Source organism: Aethalodelphis obliquidens, unplaced genomic scaffold (genome assembly GCF_003676395.1).
Source record: "Aethalodelphis obliquidens isolate GAN/ISIS:26980383/991018 unplaced genomic scaffold, ASM367639v1 scaffold40, whole genome shotgun sequence".
Taxonomy (NCBI): domain Eukaryota; kingdom Metazoa; phylum Chordata; class Mammalia; order Artiodactyla; family Delphinidae; genus Aethalodelphis; species Aethalodelphis obliquidens.
This window is the reverse complement of record NW_020837984.1, coordinates 4,088,779-4,110,744: the sequence shown is the minus strand read 5'-3', so window position 1 is coordinate 4,110,744 and position 21,966 is coordinate 4,088,779. Positions and strand designations below refer to the sequence as shown.

The following is a 21,966-nucleotide window of genomic DNA, read 5'->3' as shown; positions in this document are numbered from 1 at the left end:
TACTTCTTTCCCTACTAATTGAAGGTTGTAAAGCTCTGGTGCCAAGGTTTTGCTTCCAAAGAGCTAATTTATGACTAGAAGGATATTTTATGTCTTCAGTTGCAGCAGCTACAAAATTCAGCAAATCAGAACCATCTGTGCACTGATACTTGACTCACCATTCATCTAGCAGCCTATCAGTCACATTAGTTTGCATCCTGCATTCTTGGCTCATGAATACTTGTGATGATCCAAAGTTCACAAGAAATATTGAAAATGAACGACATCCTGACCCTACCTTAATGTACATGCATCAGGAAACAAAGCCCTCCATTTTTTTTTTTTTTTTTTTTTTTTTTGCACATGGGCAGTGTCAAGTCAGGATTAGACATTTAGTTGCCTGTCCAGTAATGTTGCTGATAGCAGTCTCAAGGCTTCTCCCACCTTCTTAAAAAATGTTTCAAGTTCTAATTCTTTTGTGTTGTTTCCAGTTCTAATTTTTTTAAAAAATGTTGCTGTGAGGGAGTCAGTTGGAAGATAAAGTGGAAGGTGTAACTTTAAAAAATAACTTTTTGCAAAAAAGAATTGTTTCTATAGATTGAAGAATCAGCACATACAAATATTCTGGTAAAATTTAAGAATATTATTACCACCACCAAACTATGGCCAAGAGTAAGCAAAAACAGAGGGATGACTAAAGAAAATCTGAAGAAAAGCAGCAAAAAAGGTTTCCATGAATAAAGCTGGATTCGCCTTTAATATCTTATCCTAGTCCTATCTCTGTGACATCAGTGACTGCTTTATTTCTTTAATAATACACAACAGGCCACAGATCCTACTATTTTTCTCTTGAAGACAAGAAGTCAAAGGAACCTTCAGTAAAATTTCTCGGAGCTCAGGGGATATAAGAATTAGATATAAGTAAGAAACAGGACTGTCAGACTCATTTTGACACCTAGAACAACTTCATTTGGTACATAAGCTTCACAGAGGTCATCACTGGATTCCAGGGACTGTTACTTACCTTTTCATTATTTGGAGTACGCACATTTAAGCTCTCTCCTTTAGGGGAAAATTCCAGTGGTCCTAAAGGTATTCCACTTGGGTTCAGAATTCTCTTGAGCATTTGATAGTTTGGCTTTTCATCATATGCTAAATTATGAGCACATACCAAATACTGGGCTATTTCACCTGTGAAGTATTAAATTTTTTTAATGTCATTCATAATGGGAAAAAATTTCAAAACTCCAATATTCTCAAAATCTCTGTTGTTTTTCTCTTACACAAGCAAGTGCACGCACACACATACACCCCCTTCAAAGAAACTAAGAATGAACAGTTCAACAGGAAAGTACTCTTTAAACGATATCCAAAAATGACTGAAATCTAGTGACCTACAGATTGGACAAGATGGGAGAAACTAGTGGGTTTTTTTTTTTTTTTTTAACATATCTTTGTTGATATGTTTACAATTCACTCATCAAAAGAAGCAAATTTTTAAAATTACAGTTAGTGATTTTGATGTATAGGATGCAACTACTAAGAACTACATGAATAATATAACAGAACCAGCCATGCTTCACACTTTTTTTCTGAAATTTTAAAAATTCAGTTAAAGATACATTTTTTGAAGTTTTAAAAATTCAGTTAAAAATGTAAACAAACAAAAATACCAAACAAAACCAAACAAAAAATACTATAAACGTCCTTAAAGGAAGAAATCATTGCAAATTGTAATTAAGGCTTTGATTTTGAGATTACAACAGTTCATTTAGAAATGACCTTGAATTCTACAGTTTTAGCCGTGACTGACTTTAGAATTTGCCGAACCTCGCTCAAGTCCTGCATACCTAGCTAGCCCAGTGCAATCATGGCATAGCCTTTCTGATTGAGAGCACAAGGATGAGAAGTTGCCACCTTTCAATTTTTCTCTTCCCTAGAATGGTATATAGTAACCTCCCCACAAAAAAAGTTATGAACTACAAACTCTGAAATACAGTACAAGTAGAGTCAGTAACCAAAAATTAGAAATATAGCCACTTTACAACAAATGTAGTTTGCATTTTTGTTTCAGGTGGAGGTTCAATCTGAGATATAAGTGATAATACCATACACTGTTTAAAAACTGGCATATTTTCATTTGTTAACAGAGATGTTTATACTCCATAAACTAGTTTTTCAAGTCTTTCCTCTTCAAAAACTTATTACTGACCCAGACACAAGTACCTCTTACTTTCTCACTAAGTTGTTTATATCCTATGGTGGGGAAATTGGGGAAGCTTCGTGGCTTGGCAGAACTGACTTCCTAAATCTTTGCTCCCTTCCAGGCCTACCTCCTTTCAAGTGGGGAACTACAGAGACACTGGGTTTCACTCCCTACAGGGAAAAATTCCAAAAGGAATAGTCATTCTCCCCCCTGCACCCCCAGCACCAAGGAAAGTCAGAGAGTGACCATTTTACACTGTATTGTCCACAACTATTTTCCAGGAACATAAGGCTACTGCAGCTAAAATGAAAACTCTTGGCTCCAGAGTTTTTTTGGTTTTTTGGATACTGTGGCAATTCTGCAACCTTTTTTCCTCTCTAATGTATAAGATGTCAAATTCTGTTATCTAGCACTCGCTCGACCAGATCTCTGTAACTAGGAAGTGCTGCAGCTTCATCACATTTATAACTCATGTTTCCAGAAGCCCTTTGTGGGGGCATCCAATTCTTGAAGAGATGATCCAAAAGAAAAAAGATTAACTTACATCCACTACCATTTTAATATGAATATTCTGTTGTTCTTTGTTCAAGATTGGTAAGCCCAGTTTGGTATTTATTACAATTCTATTAACCAGAATATCCCAAATGAATAAGAGAGCTGAATATGTTGGGGACACTTTTCACAAATCACTGTTAGAAGACAATGGAAGACTCCTGGCACTCCACCAGCTGATAGTAGCTGTGCTGCAAAGCCTTCATGGGTCTGGGGTTTGAAAAAATGAGGTCCCAGTGAGGTAGGAGAGGGAGAAAAAGAAAAGGGCCACCTCTGTTATGAATATATTATGATAAACCTGATGCTTAGATGATTGTGATATAGTACTGGTTTAAATGTTAGCCTTTCAAGATCTGGATTTATTATATTAAGTACACCTTTTAATTTACTAGCATATTTCCAGAGTTATAAAACAAATGCTTTGAGCAGTATGAAATTATGATATTCTTGAATCATCTGCTTTTTAAGCTAGTGAAATATAAAGTATCATTACTATCGTTTCAAGAGGTAGAAACTTTTAAAACTATTATTGATATTATTACACTGAATTGGACATGCATGTTGCAAACTTCTCAGCTGTTTTCATAAAATGTCTTAGTAATAAACCTTTTGTAAATCGGATTCTCATGCTAGCAATACCCACTCTCCTAAGCATAACCAACTAACTTGAGAGACCTTAATAATAAATAATAATATTTATTATAGTTATATATTATAGTTAATATATATTATAGTTAATAATAAAGTTTCAACATTTTGTGCTTTAGAAATAGAAATCTGCATTTTATAAAAGAATAGTATAGACCCAAACAAATGGTTTGTACCGAAAAAGAGGAGCCTGGCACTCCTCCCACCATTTCTCGTACCACTCAAATATTATATTTAGCAACAGCAGTGTCCCAGAAATATACACTGGTCCATAAGCATTTATTGTGTACAATCCAGGGCACATGGGCTTTCTTTCCTAATCCTAAACTGAACAGTTACCTTTTGTGCATGAGAGACAAGAAAAGAGATACACAATTTAAAAAAATTTTTAACATCTCCTCATCTCTCTTTTTGCTGTCCTGTTGAGTAAAATGAAAGCTGTGTGACTTGGTAAAAATGCCAATAAGAATATTAGCCAGAAAGGAATACTGGCATATTGACTGAGTTACTCAGTGCAGTTACATAAATGAAAAGTTTTCATCTTTCAACCCATCCCCCAAAATGAGAATACTACTCTCCCGTTTGCCTCCCTCCATCAGAAGGAAAGAGACAACAGAGGGTGGGAAGCAGAAGACTCATACTGGGTAGACTTGTGGGATTTGGGAAATGGAGGTGGGAAAACAGAACTGGTCTGTTCATTTCCTAAGGAAATGAAAATTTTGGTTTCTGGTCAAAGAAGGGCTGTAAGTATAAGTTTAAGATGATTTAACTCTACTTTTAAACTCTCATGTGGAAACTGATACTATTTGACCTTATCTAGACACTCAGCGTACATATTTACTTTCATAAGTCAGCTAAAAGCTAACTTCGAAGTTGCCCGGTAGAAACAGAGATCAAGATTCACTCTGCCTATCGTCTTGGACAGAAAGCAAGCCGGACAGCAGAAGCAGGCTCTGCTCTGTGAGGCAGTCTAACTCGGTGGTTAACTCGGTGCTGAACAATGTGCCATGCAGCACTTGGGTAATTCTGAATTGCCTTACTATTTTTACTGATAGTACTACCAATTAAAGAATTCCGAAATGGTCTATACTAACATGAAAGGGAAACCTGTTCACTGAAATATACTCCGAATCCCAAGGTCATATGCCTTGCCAATCCAAAAATTTTTTTCTGGCTGTTGAGTCAGACTATAACCCAAGTCTAAACAGCATTCAAGGGTTTAATGGTTTGTTTTTTTAAATTATTAATTGAAAGTAGTCTTTCCTTCGATCAACTTTCTCTTCTTTCAGCAACACACATAGGAACAAAAACGGAAAGTCCACTCTGGAGATACCAGATACAGTTGACCATTAAACCTGTGCATGATTCCCAAAATATACATCTAAAAGACAGCAATGCCAGCAGCAGAGCCCAGAACGCTGCCTGCATATATTCTTGCAGCATTCTTGTGTCCTGATGAAAAGAGGATCTCAACACTCTCTTCTCTAGCAACGTATCTGTAACCCTGGAGAGTTTCTTCCCATCACTATGGGAATGGGACTGGGTGCAGCAAAAGCTACAAAACAAGAGTGACAAATGTGGTGAGCTGTAAATCGTATAGGAGAAGGCAGAAGTTATCACCTGACTTACAGCAACTGCTTCCGGAAGGAGCCCATTTAAGCACCGACTCAGGCAGCTCATCCAACAGACTAAAACAAAACAGAGTAACACACAGTGAATTTGTTTGCAATCCTGTGATTTACTGTTTTGATTAGAAAACAAAACTCTGTGGGTCACCAGTAATGTGACTTTCCATACTTTTTTTTTTTCACCCACCTGTAATGGGTAAGAGGGTAAGTGGATGGGGGAGATCCCTCCAATCTCACTGATCGATTTTATATCAATCACCTAGAAACTAAATGTAGAACTACAGTATAAATGCTTTAATACAAGGTCTGTACGTGTAGAAATGTAGAAGTAGGGATACATGATTTTTAAAAAAAAAAAACCTTAAGAAAAAAATACATAGAAAAATGTTATCTGGATTTTCAGGATATTTCTCCTCAGGTACTCAGCACTGGGGAGGGGCAAATTATTTAATATTTTATGTATATTGTTCTCAATTGGGCAGTTGCTTTATGCTATGCCACGATTAAACAGGTTAACAAGAAATATCCAAAAAACAAAACAAAAAACCCATTATTCTAACACTTTCCAGTGTTTTAGACTGAACAAGTACAAATCTCTTAAGTTGCTTCAGCCACAAATATATAAACATTCAACTAAAATTACTGATATGAATGTTTGAGTCACAAACTCAGGCATAGGCAGAATTGCAACAATAAATGCACTGATCTAATATTACCCTAAGTCAGGAAAATAAAGGGCATGTGAGATACAGTATTATGGTTAAATATGCAAGCCTGCCCTTACGGGGAAGTTCAGCATTATGCCTTCTCAGCAAGTTAAGTAAATTACGGTTCTGCATTATATAGAAACTCTGAACATGGCTTATATATATAAGATATAGATCTGTACGTATCTTAATTATACATATGTCTTAATTATAAACTTCATAATACAATATTAGCTTTATTGGTCAATAGGTTTATATTAGTAATCAGGCCAAAATGAATATATTAACATATGCAAGGGGCCCCAAAATACAAATGGAGATTATGTTTATTAGCATTATATTTTATTATTTATGTAATACCCTATTATATTCAAATATATACATGTAGGTATATTCATTAGAGACATATACAATGACGGCATCTATATATGCATATTGATAAAAGACTAAAATAATATTAGTAGGTCTTATTAAAAGAAAAACACATATAGGATCATTGGAATTAAAATGTTAGTCTTTTAAATAAACTATTTTATTCAAATTAGGTAAACTGAGGTAGAAAATTGGAAACCAAGCCTTTATATATGCCCGTTGCTGTCCTTTGACTTGACCCATATATTGAAAAATGTTAGTCACCTGAGGGTTATATGGACACATCAGTCACCGCAATAAGTAACTGATTAGACAGTTCTAATACTGACATATAAATGTGTTAGTTTTGGGAAAGGGACTAGGACGCTCAAGATTCCAAGTGGAGAAATATTTCATACAATATATGTCAGTATTTACCAATGTAATCTGCATTATTTTGTATCTGCAGGCTAGCTTTCCTCTCTCTTAAGAACTGATGCCACACTGAATTAGAAAGACTGATTTCTATGGATCAGCTAGCTACGCCTTTTTAAACTTCTGTTGTGACTTGCCCTATTAAAATACAGCTGCTTTTTCCAATTGCGATATTGTATCTGTGGATAACTACTGTTGAGAATATCTTGGTGCATAATGAAAACCTGGCTATGCTGTGCTACATGCAATTGACTTTTTGTTAGGCCTGATCAGTGGGAAAAACAGTAAAATAGTAACCCACTCTATTCTCAGTCTAACCTAATTCTCACCCTAATAGAGTTTAGGTGATAAAAATTGAATGTGGAATATTAAAATGTTTATGTGGCTGCAAAATGATCTCTTACATAAACACCTCATATGCAAATTCTGTTTGTTTCTTCCTTAAGAAACAAAACATACACTCCCCCCAATAACAGGATTAAAAACAATGCATGTTGCTCTCACTTGAAAAATATAAGCCCTGTTTGTCCCATTTCACTTTGTTGCTTTGCACAATTAATATCAATCACACCAAGCTCACACTAACTCCATATACTTATATAATGCTAATCTGAAAATACTCTTCCTTGAAAATACCACCACCTAGAATCTAAGTTTTGGAAAACACCGTGTGAAGGAACAAATATTTCACTTTTTATTTTGTATTACAACTCTCATACATATGATCTCATAGGTGTTAGCTTAATGGATTTTATGTCTGTAAGCTGTTCGGGTTTTTTAAAATATTTTTCAAATTTAAGAAATTTGCTTTGGCTATCCTATTGAATGAATAGTTGAATGAATGAATAGGTTAAACGGCAGTCTTCTCTGAGATATTAACTCGCTTTAATGTGTCCCTTCAGACCTGGTGCTGTACATAACGGAATACTTGAAAATCCGTACTTTGTTTTAGCTGTCTGGACAGCCACAGGGTCCTCCAGGTTCTGCTCCCAGGGCAGTCTCCCACATAACCACCGCAGCAGGCAGTAGCCGAGGATTTCAAGGTCACTTCGTCTGGACAGGGCTATAGGAATAAGCATTAAGAGAGCAAGATGAGGGATAAGTCATTTTTGAGAAATAGAGAAATCACTGAATGAACTACCACTGATGAAATACGAAAAAGCCAAATGGGCGATGTGTTTTGTTTGTTCAGCTGGAGTAAAGCTTAAACGCCCAGGCGTTTGGCCCCGGTCCACAGAAAGGCAGTGACTTCTTGCTGTTGAAAGTAAGGGTCAGTTTCCTCACCTCCTCCAACTTCATCCTTCCTGAGTCTGGCCTGTCACATGAACTTGATCTCCATGGCCTCTGACATGATCCAGACAACCCATAACCTGGCACCGACACTTTCTCAAAGAGCCAAGCAGTAAAACAAAGAAAGAAATGTCTGCGGCTCAATTGCTAACACATGTTCCAGGAAGTCCATGGGGTCTGCACTGGTCATGCAGAGACCCTTCAAGTGCAGACTAAACACTGATGGCCTTTCCTGTTCCACTCAGACTAGCAGCACTGGAAATCGGAAAATATGACGAAACTGCCATCTAGTGTACACTATTAAAAAACGGGTCTTTCTTAAGATTTTTCAATTAAATGAAAAAGCACAGGATACATACGCCTGCTGTTTTGGGTACACGGATCTAAAATTTTACAAGTATTATTTTAGATATAAGCAGTGCTAAAGCGAACTTCTGATCAAATCTCCTGAATAAAAAATATAAAGGTAAAGAAATAATGTGCATGAGGGGTGGGGTGCAGGTGGTGGGAAGTAAATTTTAAAGTCAAAGAGAGGTTTCCATAATCTAATATAAAATGGCTTTTCATAAAAAAATACAGTAAAAGAACATTTTGAGGCCACTGTAAATATCATTTATATAAAACTACAGACTAGTGCCATAGACTAATTTCATGATAATTTTCTGTATTTTTTTTTAAAGTAACTGATTTCAAAAGAAAGACAAAAATATCTAAGAAACATGTCAAATATAACAAATATTACTGAAATAATGATTAAAACATTAATAAAATCCCACAAAATAAACTCATTTTTATAACCATTCCAAACTGTTATAAAACAATAGCCTGGCTCACACTTCTACCATTACTTGAATGTTCATCTGTGTAGGGACGTAAAATCTCCTAAGTGCAATACACGGCTGTTAAACCCGCCGTAAACAGGTATCCTGGTTTTATTACCTTTCATTACATACATTCTGAAAAGTCACTCAGTAAACTTAGTTTACTTTAAAAAGTCATCTACAAAGAACAATGCTGCTAGCACATCATAACTACTTTTGGTCACCATACATAAGTTACTATAAAAGCAGAAGACAAGATTAGCTCTTACACATACCCTATCTTAACTGCTATTAGAGTACCGGATTTATTAAAGGCCCTTCAATCAAGCAGAATGCAACAGTCCCATGGGTACTGTTTACTTTCTGCACAAGCTTCAACAATGTCCTAATGCAAGACTTGGCTCCCCTATTAAAATAAAAACACAATCTCTACCACACTGCTTTGTAGTGATTTCTTCAGTAATAAATCTCCCATTAATAATGGAATGGTTCCATTTGTACAGATGTGTTCACAAATCCCTTTTCCATTATGGCAATTCCTGATTACCACCACTTAAAAAAATTCACATCCTCTAATTTTCAAAAAATTATATTCTGGCACCTGTTTGGACGACATAGGCTACACACAAGAGGCCCTCTGAGGAAAAACAATCAGAATTAAAATGGAATGAACCTTCCCAGCTACTTCCCCCAACCCCCCAACTGAGGGATTAATTGATATGAAGCTGTAAGTAATGACAAGTCATTTAGATTTCTGAAGCCAATCTTTCATAAACTGGTCTTCATTTGAAATAGCCCTTCGAGAGTTAACTTACTTCACTATCATAGTTCAGTTTTACCTAATTAAAATACAGCACCACATTTTTCAAACTTTTATTTTTTTTTACTGCATATATACATTAATAATTATTGTTAGGTAAATGTTTTACCACTCACTGTTTCCAGTAAGTTCTGCAGACATACATGTAATGTTAAAAAAAAAAAATTATATAGTCACTCTTTCCCACCATTAAACAGAGAGACGAAAGGATTAAAAATGTTTCCAAGTACACACCTTTCCCTGAAATTCCCTCTCAGGGAAACAAACTGCAAAGTGTGATGTGTTTTTGAGAAGTTAAACTCTAACACTGTACAAGCGATTATGTCTTTTCTCCATCTACTACATACAGAAGAGTAATTTTAACACTGGTTAAATTAATTAAAATATTTTAGATGACAATATTAGCATCTATGAGTGGGTATGTAATTAACACAATGAACTTATCATATATCTTTAAGTTTAAATGAAGTACATCATCAAAATATAAATGATATGATAACTGTTGAATCTAGGAATTGAATATTTGGATATTTACTATATTATTCTACTATTTCCTGTATATTTGAAAACAATTAAATAAAATGCTGAAAATTTAAAAAAAGAATTCATCATAGTTGAGGAAGACTACTAATTAACATCTAACAATGAAAATATTTTTTAATTTGAAAGTTGAAACATATTATGGATTATTTTGGTTTTGTATAATTTGTATTTCTGTATAATTTATTGTAATACATAAGGTTTTTCAGTTGCATTTGATAGTTAACATAATCATTAGCAGCATATTTTCATATAGATTTCCTAAAGTCACACTTTTACTTATGGTACTTCTGCTTAGAAATACAGGAAGATTTAGTTATCAATATTCTCTTGTCACTTTCTAAATATAATTTAGCATCTAATTTTTATTTCGCATATTAATATGGAACAATGTAAATGAATCTTTTCACTGAAAGCCTGTGGTGTTCTCAGTTGCTCAACATTTCTAAATGATAAAGTATTGCCAAGACTAACCAAAAAAAAAAAAGGCACAGGTGGGGTGGGACTTGAATTCGATTTCACTAGAAAGCAGATTCCAGAAACAGCTGACACTAGAATACATAATTAAAATAAAAACGATCAATGTGATTTATGAAGCTGCTACCGTGCCAGACACTCTACTGCTTTTATATCATCTTATTTAATCATCCTAACAATATGAGGTATCATTAACCCTGTTGACAAATAAGAAAATAGAGGCTCAGAGAGGTTAAATAACTTGCTCAGTATCACACAGCAAAAAGTCACAGAGCTCTGTATTGAAATCCAAATCTTTCAGAATCCAGAGCCAACATTCCACTCAATCTACCAATTACTTTGCCTCCATTGTTAGTTTTGCACCATTTAGACAACATAACATATACCCTTCTACAGTCAGGGAAGTATTTGAAGCAGGCATTTTAACTTAAAACACCAAAAGACATACTGACCAAAGACAGTTGTATTGGCAAGGAAGAAATAAGCAGCAGATCCTGAGGTCTAAGCTGTAACACTAACAAAATTTTTCATGCAACTATCCTTACATGACACTATTTCTGTAAAACTACTTCATTCTGATGAAGAAGAATGTTTAATTAAAACATTAATTTATAAAGTGTTAAACGGTCCTTCCAAGCTGAAATGAGAACAACAAAGAAATCACATTGGAGGACTGGTCCTTATTCTAATGACAAACTGGAGTAAAATTATCTGGGTGCAATTCACCAAATGGAATGAAAGAACTGGGAGAAAAAGAAAAGTATCAGTGTTAATCCCAAAATGGCTCTGATTATTTGCCTAAAGTGTTTCCTGTTGAGTTTTTTTCTTACATAGAGTAACATTATCAAGTAGGAAGAAAAACAAGATTTGCTAGGAAATAATAAAGTGAACTAGAAAACTTTTGCCTTAAGCAGACAGGGTCTAAATGCTCAAAATACTGGCTTATATACTCAGAAATGACAATAAGAAAGCAGAAAACATCTGAGTAAGACATTCACCTGAGAAGTGAATGGTGACTATCTGCAGAATAAATTTAAAGTTTATTCTTATTTTTCTAACTAGTAACCTATGTTATTCAGTAGTTTGTCAATTCAGATGTATAAAGAGCTAGGAAATTTTATGGTGGCCACAATTTACTGCAATTTCAAAAAGGATATTAGGAAAGCAGAATACAATGTGTCACATTTCAAATAAAATAATAAACCAGGTCGCTTTTATTTCTTCAGTACCTTTTAAATTCTAAGCCTTAGTTTTTTATGAAACACGTGTGAGGCTTAGGAAAAGTTATTCAACAGAGCAAAGGTATCTTACATTTGACCAATGTGTATTCTTAACTCAACCAAATAGTTTAAGACCTATGCCAAGACTTTGAAAGTCATGTCTAAATGTCAAAATTGGGTTATGTCATACAGAAAGAATAGTGTCTTCATTAAAATTTATTTATACATCAACCAAAGACTATTTATAGCAGTGAAATTTACTTAAAAATAAAAATCAACATTGTGTTTTTCTGACTACTAATAGATTCAATAGAGCATATCAATAACTTGGTTTACCTTAATATCTTATAATTGAAAAATGGGTTCCCTTTTCTGAATTATTGTTTAAGAAGATAAATATTGTATAAACCATGTCATTTCCCCAAGTTTGGTAGCATGAAAACACATTCTCAGTTTATTTCACATATATTTTGTAAGCTGGAGTGCTAGATTAGAGTGAAATGAAGCTGTGCAAGAAATAACACAAGACTTGGATTTTATATGCTGTAGCAATTGGCAAAAATTTTAAAAAGTATGTAATATATTTCCTTCCTTGATACTGAACATATTATATAAACAAATGGACATTTAAAATGCAATTTAGATATCATATTTTATGGTCATCAATGATGTCAAATTAAAACAGGTATTATACACTCAGTGCACAAGTCTGAAGTATTTAAAAAAGCTCAGTATGTTAAATGCAGTATATCTCTAGAGAAATTAGGTATTGACTGCATGCCTCAGTGAGCGGAAAAATCTACAAAAATCTATACCACACATTGATCCAAATATTGCTTTTTAACATTACTAAGAATGTAACAAATTTTAAAACAGTATATTTGACACAGATATAATTCTCTGTAATTATCAGGCAACAAGCCCAAAATATGTCAATGTTTATACATGTTGGTTTTTATGAAGAATAAAAAATTAATAACAGATGAGATAAGCCCAAAATATATTACTCTAATTTTACACTAAATGAAGCACTTCAGCCTCTCAGAAAACACTTTTAGGTCATATATGAGAACTGAGTTTGGAAGAATAACTGCAATTTAAAAAATACAGATACATAGACGCACAACAGTTCAAGAATAGTTATCTATCCATTCATCCATCTGTCCATTCACCTCTATATATCTCTATTGATATTTTTTGGCTTATAACAGTACAAGCTACCCTCTTACACAGCTGAACTAGAAAATGCTTAGGTGAAACTGCTGACTGGCACCTTATACAAGCTCCTTCATTATAAAAACCCAACTAATCCACAGAAACATGAGAGTTAGCTTCTGTTTCTGAATAACCACCTCAAAGGTAGCGGAGACCAGATAGTTTGATCAGGTTAACAATATATCTGTTAAGTTGCTAATCCGTAAGTCACTTTTACATTGAAGGCTGAATATTTCCCAGGGCCTGATCGAGCACAGATAAACCTAAAACATAACAAATGCTTTGATAACGAGAGGTTATATTTCCTAGTGATAACTTGTTTTACTCTTTAGGTTTTCCTTTGCATTATCTTCCTCAGTATTTATTTGAGCTCATAGCTGGACTGGTACAGAAAAGATTCTTCTGAGATTAAACTACATAGTGTGTACTGAAAGTAAACACATGAATATTTATGAATCTGACATTCTGCATTTACCTGTAAGGATTTATGGCCTTGTTTAATTCTAGTTTCTAGATATGACTAAATGATTACTTCATTTCTAATAAAATCCTAAAGTGAAATGTTTTATTTTGGAAAATTAAATGTAAAACATGAAGAATGAATAGTATTCAAATATTTGAGGATACCAAACCTTTCTTTTTTTATGCTAGACTAAAACTGCATGTTAAAATTTCAGCAAATATATATATATATGTGTGTATGTCTACATCTATGTATATATACATGTATGTGTATATACATGCATATATGTGTATATATACGCATATATATGTATATATACCTGTAAATACAGATATGGTGAAAAGTTTAGTGTACATTCTATTTTAAATGCATTAAGGGAATCTAATTTTTATAGAAATCTTGTGAAACCCATGATGAATACTCACTCCAGCTCATCACTTTCAAATACCAAAAATACGTAATGTAGGCTCTCCCCTGAGTAGTTTTCCCAAAGAGATAATATCTTTTCCCCATCATTCTCAGTTCAATCTTCTCTCCAAAGACCTAGCATTGTGAAATCTACCCAACTCATCAACATGTATTATTATTTAGGGAGCAAAAAACTTAAATGCACTATGGAATAAAATTTTGTTCAAATCTTTCATGAAGACGGCATAATGAAAATACTGCCCTAAACTATGGAATAACTAAGGAGGACTTCCAGAATTACCACAGTCCAAACACTGACCAGACCAACATACGACAACTCGACTTTCCCATTCCACAATCACAGTGGCTTCCTAAATGTTTTTTTTTCTTTTTGCGGTACGCGGGCCTCTCACTGTTGTGGCCTCTCCCGTTGCAGAGCACAGGCTCCGGACGCGCAGGCTCAGCGGCCATGGCTCACGGGCCCAGCCGCTCCGCGGCATGTGGGATCTTCCCGGACCGGGGCACGAACCCGTGTCTCCGGCATCGGCAGGCGGACTCTCAACCACTGCGCCACCAGGGAAGCCCCTAGATGTTTTTTTAATAGTCAGAATCTAATAGGATCAGTATTAGAGCTATGGGTTGAACTAAGTGGCCCAACCATAAGTTAATATCATCATTGACATAATTGGACCAAAGCTTAAGAATCTGTATGATGAATTTCCAGTTACACCACTATCAAAAAGTACTCTCAGGTTTCTAAATATTCTTTCATACTAATATATCGGGCAAATCACTACTTTTCTAACCAAACTATCCTTGAAAAAAAAATGTAGTGATTTCACTTATTTTGATAAGGAGTATAAAAGGTAATTTCTATTCCAGAAAATTTAACCTATGATTCTTCTTGAAAAGAAAAAGGTATACAACCGACACATTTGTTTTACTTTCTCATTGGCCTACATTAAACTACTGTGGGTTTTAATTGCTCTGGAAAATGATCAAGACCCTCTACATTACATGGTCAATGGTCCTTTTAATAGAAAAGGCAATAATATACAGTTGTTTGCACCAACTAAAACTCGTTAGAAAGTATCAGTTTAGGGTAACAGTTCAACAGCCATTAACAAGTGCAAATGTCTAACTGCCTTTTAGTGAAAATGTGATCCTTTCAAAGCAGTTTAAAAATTATTTGTATGGTTTAGCATATTTGAAAATACTTTTATAAACAAAGTTTATGAAGAATATAATTTTGAAAGACAAAGTTTTTCAATAATCACCATTTTTTTTTTTTACTAGCATAACATTAGGATTGACTTTTTGTCTTGCTGACAGAGCAACTAAGAAAGTACAGTTGCATTGACCATATTGATTGTGAACAAAGCAACCATCAGTGGGACTCCGCACCATATATTTTCAATATTGACCTCCTACTTCCTTCTCCATGGCTTTCTGGGTCGGCTATTGGATTTAGACTGCAGTGTAATAAACAGCTAAGGTTTAATTAATGGTAAATGAATACAAGACATAGGTTATGACTTTAACTAATTAGGGAATTGTTGAATTAAGTCTCCCTTGGAATGCAAGGCAGTATAATCAATGTCCAATAAAAGGACTATGTATGTAATTTACCTGCAAATGTGTTTCCAATACCATCAAAGTGAGTTTAAATAAGTAAGATATATGAAAGGCGACTAGGAGAGATTTCCACAAGTTAACACTTCATAGATTCAGAAAAGATTTCCTTATTGTTGAGATGGTATCTTCTAAAGCTCTGATAAGGGCACAATGAAAAACAGGAATAATTCTTCACATGTGTACCTGTACCAAATCTGTAATTGTCACTACAGCATAAAAATTCAGTTGCTGACCTCCAAGTTTAACCTAAACAAACTAGTACTTTCCTGTCCCAAATGAGCATCAAGTTTTGCTTACTTGACACCTTTTATTCCTTCTTCACTTGTCGAAGTCTGTATCTCCTCCCTCTGTTAGAATATTCATTGGCATACAGGAACTCACTACTTTTGATAAACATCTCACCAATGTTCTCATTCTTCAAGCTGACTATGCAAAGGTCATTTCATGGAGCCTTAAGGCTCTTTGTTCTAATTATTCCTCTGAAATGAAAAAAAGAAACCTACCTACTCCCTTGTGAGCATCCAAGCTGGTAAACTCTATTGTCCCATTATGGCTTTTTCTAGGATTTTCTTGATACTGTTTGTGGTTCCCATTGGGACAATATCTGTAGGAAAGGCCATAATCTGCAAGATAAACCTGAAAGACATCAACAGAGAAATGAATAATGTTTTTATCCTCTGAAAATATAACCTTTATAATTAAGTCTTAAGAAACTGATAGGTTAAGAGAGCCTCAGATCTACATTTGATTAAACCAAATGGTGCCTTAGGATAAAATATATACAACTGGGGGCCATAACAATGAGCTTTCTCACTTAAATCCTGTCTTCATCATAGGCAAGTCTTGTTTCTGAGTTGACTTAGATTTTCAGTCTTTTTATTTTGTTCTTAAATTCCCTTCCCTCCAGGTGGGCATGTAGACATCATAAACCACAATATGTCTTTTTATCTGTATTCGTACAGCGTATGAGGCTCTGCCTTTTTTGTAACCCCTTCCTGTAAACAAAACTGTTTCCAGCAGGGAGGGGAGATGAGAGCAAACAATCTAAAAATCTTAACCTAATGTTACAGGAGTGTCCATTAACAAGAAGTATAAAAATAATGAACAGACTGTAAGAGGTAATGACCCTTAAAAAAAAAAACACCATCATGTTGTCCGTATTTAAGAATGGAACATCAATGCAGTACTTTTGGCCTTTCAGACGAATCCATATCATCACTGTTATCTGTAAGTCAGTCAGAATTGCAAGCTGGGTTTCCAAACAGAATATAGATTGTTAAAAGTCAGATAGCAATTCAAGTGAATTTTTCTCAGATTACTTTTGGAGAGAGGGAAGGGAGGGGAGAAGTAGTTTTACAGACAGAGCATACACCGAATCGGGAACAGTTACGAATAGACATTTATTCTGACATGTAGTCAGAATATTGTACTTCCCTGTTATATGTTACCATGCTCCTCCCCCCACCCCCTGGAAAAGAAAGCAGTTTCAACTTTCAAAATGTGTTGTTTCACGTGTGTTTCTTTAAAATTTAGAGAATAAGGCAACATTTCATGATGCAGCTTTAAGACAATAGAGTATTACAACTGGTATTTTAAAAGATATCTATTAAAAGAAAATTAAATTTTAGTTTAAGTTTTTGGTTTCAGGATAGCCTAAGTAGGAGATATTTTGAATTTCAAAATATAAACAGCACAGCTTCCTTCACTTGTTGGAGAACATAGCTTGCTGGAATGTCTGAAAACATGGTATTTCAGTTTTGTCTCTCACTCACAGATGCTATTTCTCAAGATGGCCTCAGGAGTAACTGCCCAAAGTAATTACACTTCAGGATCAGATGCATAACTGGTTGCTTGCTTTCACTATTTATGATGCATTTTTATCTTTATTTTGAAAACTAAATAGACTTCACTTTGCAAAGTAGATATCCTGAGAATGTACATATTGATAGCAAACGGAAACATATTTTAAATACACTACAACAGTTTACTATTAAAAAAAACTATCAAGATGTTTTTCATGTAGATTAACCAAAAAAGAAAGACCTAAAATTTATGGATGTTTTATGGCTAAAATATGGATTATGCCTCATATGTATCGATACCAGAGAGCATGATAAGAGCTTAATGTTCATCGACCGATGAACAGATATCCTGTAGGAAGGTACCATTATCTCCATTTTACTTGTAAGCAAACTGTAGCTCAGTCAGTGACATTGTGACTTGTGTAGTAAAATGGAGCCAGAGTCTGACTCCAGAATCCTCATCTCAATCACAACCAAACTCAAAGGCACTAGACAAGTTAAACAGATAAGAAAGTACTCAAGACTACTGTAATAGGGAAGGGTGACTGATCTCAACTCCACTGAAACAAAAGTTGGGAAAGTTTTTAAGAGCTGAGGCTGAGCTAGTGAAGAGTACTGGAGAACACTAAGGGGATACAGGTCAACATGACTGGGTTATCTACGTTTGCTAATTGGTGCTTAGGCTCCTATCCCCACCTCAAAGACTGTAGAGATAGGAGAACACTTTTTAATAAAGATTACATTTTAAAGGGATGACTCCCAGGTCCTGGAGGTCCTTGACAAAGACATTCCTGGGTTGTAAAACTGGCAAGAGGCTGGGAGAAGATTCACATCTCAAAGGAGCAGAGAAAGAATTTATAATTTCAAAGTTTCTTAAGTAAATGCTGTAAGAAAAGGGAGGACAGGAGCTTACGGTCAGGAGGAAACCTGTCTAAAGTTTAGTCAAGCTGAGGAGAACTTTAAGGCCCTCTTGGTCATCACTGAGCTATGGGCCTCAAGGTAGTGCTGCGTTACTCAAACTTTGAAGGGCAATGCAGGATCTACATTTAATATAAAGACAAGAAGCTAACAATATAGTAAAGGAAACATGCACTAACCATTTGACTCAGAATCCACTAACTCATTTGAATAATGCTGCAGTGAACACGGGAGTACAGATCTCTTTGAGATAATGATTTTGTTCCCTGTGGAAATATACCAAGAAGTTAGACTGATGGATCATATGGTAGTTCTATTTTTAATTTTTTGAGCAACCTCCATGTTGTTTTCCATAGTAGCTGTACCAGTTTACATTTCCACCAACAGTAAACAAGGGTTCCCTTTTCTCCACAACCTCACAGCAATTATTATTTTTTGTCTTTTTGATAAAAGCCTTGTTCACAGGTGTGAGTTGATATCTCATTATGGTTTTGATTTGCATTTCCTTTATAATTAGTGATGTTGAACACCTTTTAAGGTACCTGTCAGCCATCTGGATCTCTTCTTTGAAAAAATGTTCAGGTCCTCTGCTCAATTTTTAAATTGTCTTATTTTGTTTTACTAATTGAGTAGTATGACTTCTTTATATATTTTGGATACTAACCCTTTATCAAATATATAATTTGCAAATATCTTATCCCATTCAGTAGGTTGTCTTTTCATTTTGTTGATGGTTTCCTCGCTGTGCAGAAGCTTTTAAGTTTGATGTCATCCCACTTGTTTATTTTTGCTTTGTTCCCCTTGCCTGAGGAGACATATGTAGAAAGACACTGCTAAGACCAATGGCAAAAAGCATACTGCCTATGTTTTCTTCTAGGAGCTTTATGGTTTCAAGCTTTATGTTCAAGGCTTTAATCCATTTTTAGTTAATTTTTGTGTAAGGTGTAAGACAAAGGGGTGTCCAATTTTATTCTTTGCCATGTGGATGTCCAGTTTTCCCAACACCACTTATTTAAGAGACTAACCTTGCCCCATGTATATTCTTGGCTCCTTTGTCAAAAATTGACCATATATGCGTGAGTTTATTTCCAGGGTCTCTAATCTGCTCAATTGGTCTGTGTCTTTTTTTTATGTCAGTAACATACTCTTTTGATTACTATAGCTTTGTAATATAGTTTGAAATCAAAAAGTGTGATGCCTCTGGTGGTTTTGTTCTTTGCAGGATTGCTTTGGCTACTTGGGGCCCTTTATGGTTCACAGAAATTTTTGGATTGTTTTTCTACTTCTGTGAAAAATGCCATTGGAATTTTGAAAGGGACTGAACTGAATCTTTAGATTGCTTTGGGTAGTATGGACAGTTTAACAATATTCTTCTAATCCATGAGCATGGAGTATCTTGCCATTTATTTGTGTCTTCTTGAATTTCTTTCATCAATGTTTTGTGGAGTTTAGTGTACAGATCTTTCATGTTCTTGGCTAAATTTATTGCTAAATATTTTATTCTTTTTGATGCTATTGTAAATGGAATTGTTTTAATTTCTCTTTCCAATAGCTCGTTTTTAGGGTATAGAAAAGCAACTGATTTTTGTCAATTGATTTTGTATCCTGCACCTTTACTGAATTCATTTATTCGAACAATTTTTTTGTGGAGTCTTCAGGGTTTTCTCTATATAATATAATGTCATTGACAGGGACCATTTTACTTCTTCCTTTCCAATTTAGATGTCTTTTATCTCTTTTTCTTGCCTAATTACTCTGGCTAGGACTTCCAGTACTATATTGAATAAAAATGGCGAGAGTGGGCATATTTGTCTTGTTCTTGATATTAGACTTTTCACTGTTGGTGTTGTCTATTTTTTTTAATACAGTATAGAATTTGTGGTTCTGTCCATTTCTGAAATTTTCTTGAAGTCAAAAATAAGTTTAAGCAGAAAACCCAATCTACAGTAGGGTTTGCCGTCTAGGTCCTGTTTTTTATATGTCCTTGAGCTAAGACTTAGTCTCAGTTAACTTTTTTTATATTATCACCTTTTTTCTGTGAAATAAAAAATAACAACTCATTAATATTTTTCACTTTAAGGATAAATACATATAATAACCCTAGTTTTAGACAAGCCTATAGTAGGAATCTCAAGATCATCAAGATCAGGTAGGGGGTTATTATTTGTATTATAATAAGACTAGACCTAGGAAAATTTAAATATCTAGATCCCTAATGCATTTTAAATGATTTTCTTCTTATGCAACTTTTCTGAATTAACCATTTCCTTTCTCCATGAATAGAAGAACAGCCTTGACCACTTCTCTTTACTTTAATCATAGATCTTTCGATCATACTGTACTGCCTCTCACATTTCCACATGCTACTCTCATTTTTCTCTCATCCCTCTTAGATATGTACTATGGTTTAGTTTTGTTTGGTTTTTTACAACTTTGTGAGGTAGGTAGGGGAGATGTGTCATTATACACATTTAACAGATGAAAAATAATGTGATACACCCAAATAATGCAAGTCAGCCAACAGTCAGTCACTAAGTTCAGCTTCTACAAAAGATTTTATTGTTTTAGTGAATTTCTCAGCTGTCCCCTCCCCCTCAAAAAACACCTAATCTTCACTAATGCTTTCAAGGACTTTCAATTTTAATACTTTATTATTGAAAAGGTAGTGTAGTAGCCACTGAGGTACAATCCCATCAAGAAAGAAATGGCCTAAACAAATGGGACCTAATGAAACTTCAAAGCTTTTGCACAGCAAAGGAAACCATAAACAAGACCAAAAGACAACCCTAAGAATGGGAGAAAATATTTGCAAATGAAGCAACTGACAACAGATTAATCTCCAAAATTTACAAGCAGCTCATGCAGCTCAATAACAAAAAAACAAACAACCCAATCCAAAAATGCGCAGAAGACCTAAAGAGACATTTCTCCAGAGAAGATATACAGACTGCCAACAAACACATGAAAGAACGCTCAACATCATTAATCATTAGAGAAATGCAAATCAAAACTACAATGAGATATCATCTCACACCAGTCAGAATGGCCATCATCAAAAAATCTAGAAGCAATAAATGCTGGAGAGGGTGTGGAGAAAAGGGAACACTCTTGCACTGCTGGTGGGAATGTGAATTGGTTCAGCCACTATGGAGAACAGTATGGAGGTTCCTTAAAAAACTACAAATAGAACTACCATATGACCCAGCAATCCCACCACTGGGCATATACCCTGAGAAAACCAAAATTCAAAAAGAGTCACGTACCCGAATGTTCATTGCAGCTCTATTTACAATAGCCCGGAGATGGAAACAACCTAAGTGCCCATCATCGGATGAATGGATAAAGAAGATGTGGCACATATATACAATGGAATATTACTCAGCCATAAAAAGAAACAAAATTGAGCTATTTTTAATGAGGTGGATAGACCTAGAGTCTGTCATACAGCGTGAAGTAAGTCAGAAAGAGAAAGACAAATACCGTATGCTAACACATATGTATGGAATTTAAGAAAAAAAAATGTCACGAAGGACGTAGGGGTAAGACAGGAATAAAGACGCAGACCTACTGGAGAACGTACTTGAGGATATGGGGAGGGGGAAGGGTGAGCTGTGACAGGGCGAGAGAGAGTCATGGATATATACACACTAACAAACGTAAGGTAGATAGCTAGTGGGAAGCAGCCGCATAGCACAGGGATATCAGCTCGGTGCTTTGTGACCACCTGGAGGGTGGGATAGGGAGGGTGGGAAGGAGGGAGATGCAAGAGGGAAGAGATATGGGAACATATGTATATGTATAACTGATTCACTTTGTTATAAAGCAGAAACTAACACACCATTGTAGAGCAA

General features: G+C 34.9%; 1 protein-coding gene across 10 annotated transcripts in view; it reads right to left on the bottom strand.

Annotated features, from left to right (window-relative positions):
- VRK2 (VRK serine/threonine kinase 2) overlaps positions 1-21,966 on the bottom strand; it is a 96,913-nt gene that overhangs the window by 11,497 nt on the left and 63,450 nt on the right. For 6 of the 10 annotated variants that reach the window (XM_027131735.1, XM_027131738.1, XM_027131742.1 and 3 more), the window contains 4 exons: positions 15,899-16,031; positions 7,449-7,569; positions 5,006-5,073; positions 1,004-1,170 (listed from right to left, as the gene is read on the bottom strand). In XM_027131735.1, coding sequence (XP_026987536.1) covers positions 1,004-1,170; positions 5,006-5,073; positions 7,449-7,569; positions 15,899-16,031 — 489 coding nt within the window. The remainder of the gene's footprint in view (positions 1-1,003; positions 1,171-5,005; positions 5,074-7,448; positions 7,570-15,898; positions 16,032-21,966) is intronic. The other 4 variants (XM_027131737.1, XM_027131739.1, XM_027131743.1 and 1 more) reach the window with 1 other exon arrangement.